This window comes from Pezoporus flaviventris, unplaced genomic scaffold (genome assembly GCF_033815535.1).
Source record: "Pezoporus flaviventris isolate CSIRO_AGI_PZ_B2104156 unplaced genomic scaffold, CSIRO_AGI_Pfla_v1 ptg000011l, whole genome shotgun sequence".
In the NCBI taxonomy this organism is placed as follows: domain Eukaryota; kingdom Metazoa; phylum Chordata; class Aves; order Psittaciformes; family Psittacidae; genus Pezoporus; species Pezoporus flaviventris.
In genome coordinates this window covers 1,068,416-1,071,409 of record NW_026892559.1, presented here as the reverse complement: position 1 = coordinate 1,071,409, position 2,994 = coordinate 1,068,416, and the positions used below count along the sequence as shown (strand labels likewise).

Here is a 2,994-nt window from a genome sequence, read left to right as displayed (position 1 = left end):
GAATTTATTTCATGAGGCCCGTGTTTTCTACAATGTGCTTCACAGCTATATTATGTAGCTAGCAATCACCTTTTGTGTGGGAAACAGTACTTTCTTAGCTCAGTTTTACATGATCACAGTGGAATGTGATCAAAAAGCAGCATTTTGACTCTGTCATTGTAGGCTGATATCTTTTATTAAGAATTCACCCTGGGAATGTCTCCTTCCCTTTCCAGAACAACCCAAGCTGTCTTCCAGTTGGAAAGAGGTGACAGCAGGTTGAAAATCTGGGGAGATGGAGTTTAGGGCATCTGGTCAGAAACAAAGGATCCCTAAGGACTGGATGAAGCAAGAAGTATGTGTTTTTTCAGCGTAGAAGCACATTGCATCAGAAATCTGAATAAATACCTTACCTTTTCTCTAGCTCTGTGACCTCCTTTTTCAGCTTCTCATTCTCTTTCACCAGGTCTTTTTGGGTGACCTCTACAGAAAATGCTCTGAAACAGATTTATTTTGTGAGATCTCTTTATTTGTACTTGGACTGGATTATATTCAGTGGAAAGTAAGGACCTCGAGTACTTTAAAGAAAGCAGCTAAGGTCATTTGTGTTTGTGTGTGTGTGTGTGGGTGGCACAATAGACATCACGGTGCATGAGATCCAAGAAAACCATTACCTGAAGGAATTACACAAGGCATCTGGAGGTGGATGGGGAGGCAACAGAGTGGATCAAAACTTCATTGATTTCCTCAGGGAAATATTTGATGATGGTGTATGGAATGAATATGAAGAGAAATACCCTACTGAATTACAACATATGATGTACAACTTTGGTCTACAGAAATGTTCTGCTAGCAGAGAGGATGTCTACATACGTTGCTACTACAACTTGACCAAACTGGCAGAGTGTGAGAAGAACATCTCCCACTTCTTCAAAAAGCACAATGGAGTTGTGTGGTGTGATAGGGTATTCATGGTTACGTATGAGAAAATGAAGACCTTTTTTAATTACAGTATCAGAAATATCATTCATACTTTGAGGGTAATTCTTGACAAGCCTGAGATGGCCAAGGTCCAGTACATTTTGCTTGTAGGAGGCTTTTCATCTAGCATCATCTTGAGAGATGAGATCAGTGAGGCCTTTAGTGAGGGGTATCATATCCTTTGTCCTTTGGATGCCCAAGCAGGCATTGTAAAAAGGGCTGTTTTATTTGGAGTCAATCCATGCATAGTTGCCTCAAGAGTCAGTGCTCAGACATACGGCATAGCAGTAGCTCAGGAATTCAATGCTCCTATCCATGACCTCAGCAAAAAAAGGATCTCAGAAAAGGATGGCTATATTTATTGTACAGATCTCTTCAAGAAATTGGTTGGAATGGATGAGTCAGTGAATATAAATAAAGAAGCCCAGTATTATTTCCATCCAGTAGAAGCAGATCAAACACAAGCAAAGTTTTCTTTCTATTGTACAGAAAAGCAGGATGCTCAGTATGTAGATGAGGAAGGGATGGAATTCCTTGGCTCCTGTACAGTGCCAATGCCAGACACAAAGCAACGGAGGAAGCGCCAGCTGAAGCTGGATATTAAATTTGGGCTTACTGAATTTAAAGCCACATGTACTGACATTACTTCCAAACAAAGACGGACAATTACAGTTGATTTTTTATCTGTGTAAATTCTCAGTACCTTGAGGAGAAAGGACAATAACTCAAGGGAGAACAAGGCTTCAGTGAGAGACAATAACCCAACAACAGACAATTCAAATGGACCATAAAGTTCATCATCCAGCCTTCTGCTTGCACAGATTAACAATTTGCTAGTCTGATTCTCTGTGATTCTATGATTCTATGGCTCTTTCCGTTATTCACCAACCACCCTTTCAGGCTAACACATCTCCTTCTGTTGTATCTGACAGCAGGATTATCTGCTGCTTTATCTCTTGCCCTTCTAGCTTAGCCCTGTTGCATCACTGAATAGTCCATATCACCAATATAATCTTCTGTACTCATGTTTGATACAAAGCTTCTGGACAGATGTCTTAACTTCCAGATATACCAGACTATAAGTATTTCTTTTAGCCTGATGCCTTCTACATTCTTTCTTCTTCTGATATCAGGTATCTTCATCTGGAGTCCAGGTTTAACTCTGCCAATGGTGACACTGAATGGATTTCAGTTCTCCTCAGGACGTCACTTACATAGATTGTGTGTAATTCACTTGCTCTCAGTCAAGACAGTGGTGCAGTAACTCAATGTAGTCTGGGAGCTTGTATCCAAAACCTGTCAGAGTGTTGTTTCCATTAAACCATTGGGTAATTTGATCTTACTAACTGACTGAGTAGATACAAATGACAGGTGGTAACATTACAGATATGAGCAGTGCTTATGTTGCTGCCTGAGCTCCTCTATCGGGCTCTAGGTACCCTCTACATTTCAGACTTGGGCTTGGTAATTTCCATGTTCATAAAAGCTCGTTTCTTTGCCTCCTGCCTACAGCACCTGTGCCCAAGTTCAGCATAGCATGAACTGTGTGAGCCCAAATTTATCCAAGAAAACGATGTGATCTTGTGTTGTACTGGCTCTGGCTGGGGTGGAGTTGGCTTTCGTCACAGCCACCCGTATGTTGCTGTGTGGTTTGTGATAAAAACAGCGTTGATGGCACACCGATGTTTTAGCAATAGCTGAACAGTGCTTGCACAGTGGCAAGGCCGTCTCCGTTTCTTGCTCTACTCCTGCAGCAAGGAGGTTGGAGGAGGGAGGGGGTGTTGGGGAGCAAAGGGCTGGGAGAGGGACACAGCCAGCACAGCTCACCCCAGCTGACCCAGGCCGTGTTCTGTACCCTGTAACTCCGTGCTCAGCAATAAAACCAGCCAGAGTTTCTCCAAAGTAGCTATTGTTTGGAGACCGGCTGGGCATCGGCCTGATGCTGGGATGTGGTGACTACTGTTGCCTCACCTGGGGTCTTGTTGTATTTTTCCCCCTTCACTAAGGGTGTAGCTCAGCACCAGCCTGTCCCAG

At 42.9% G+C, this 2,994-nt stretch overlaps 1 protein-coding gene across 1 annotated transcript; it reads left to right on the top strand.

Annotated features, from left to right (window-relative positions):
• Positions 1–274: 274 nt before the first annotated feature.
• On the top strand, positions 275–2,213 carry LOC133267899 (heat shock 70 kDa protein 12A-like). The gene is made up of 2 exons (XM_061450594.1): positions 275–334; positions 570–2,213. Exons 1-2 carry the CDS (start codon positions 275–277, stop codon positions 1,650–1,652), a joined length of 1,143 nt encoding a protein of 380 aa, XP_061306578.1. The 3' UTR covers positions 1,653–2,213.
• The last annotated feature ends 781 nt before the right edge of the window (positions 2,214–2,994 follow it).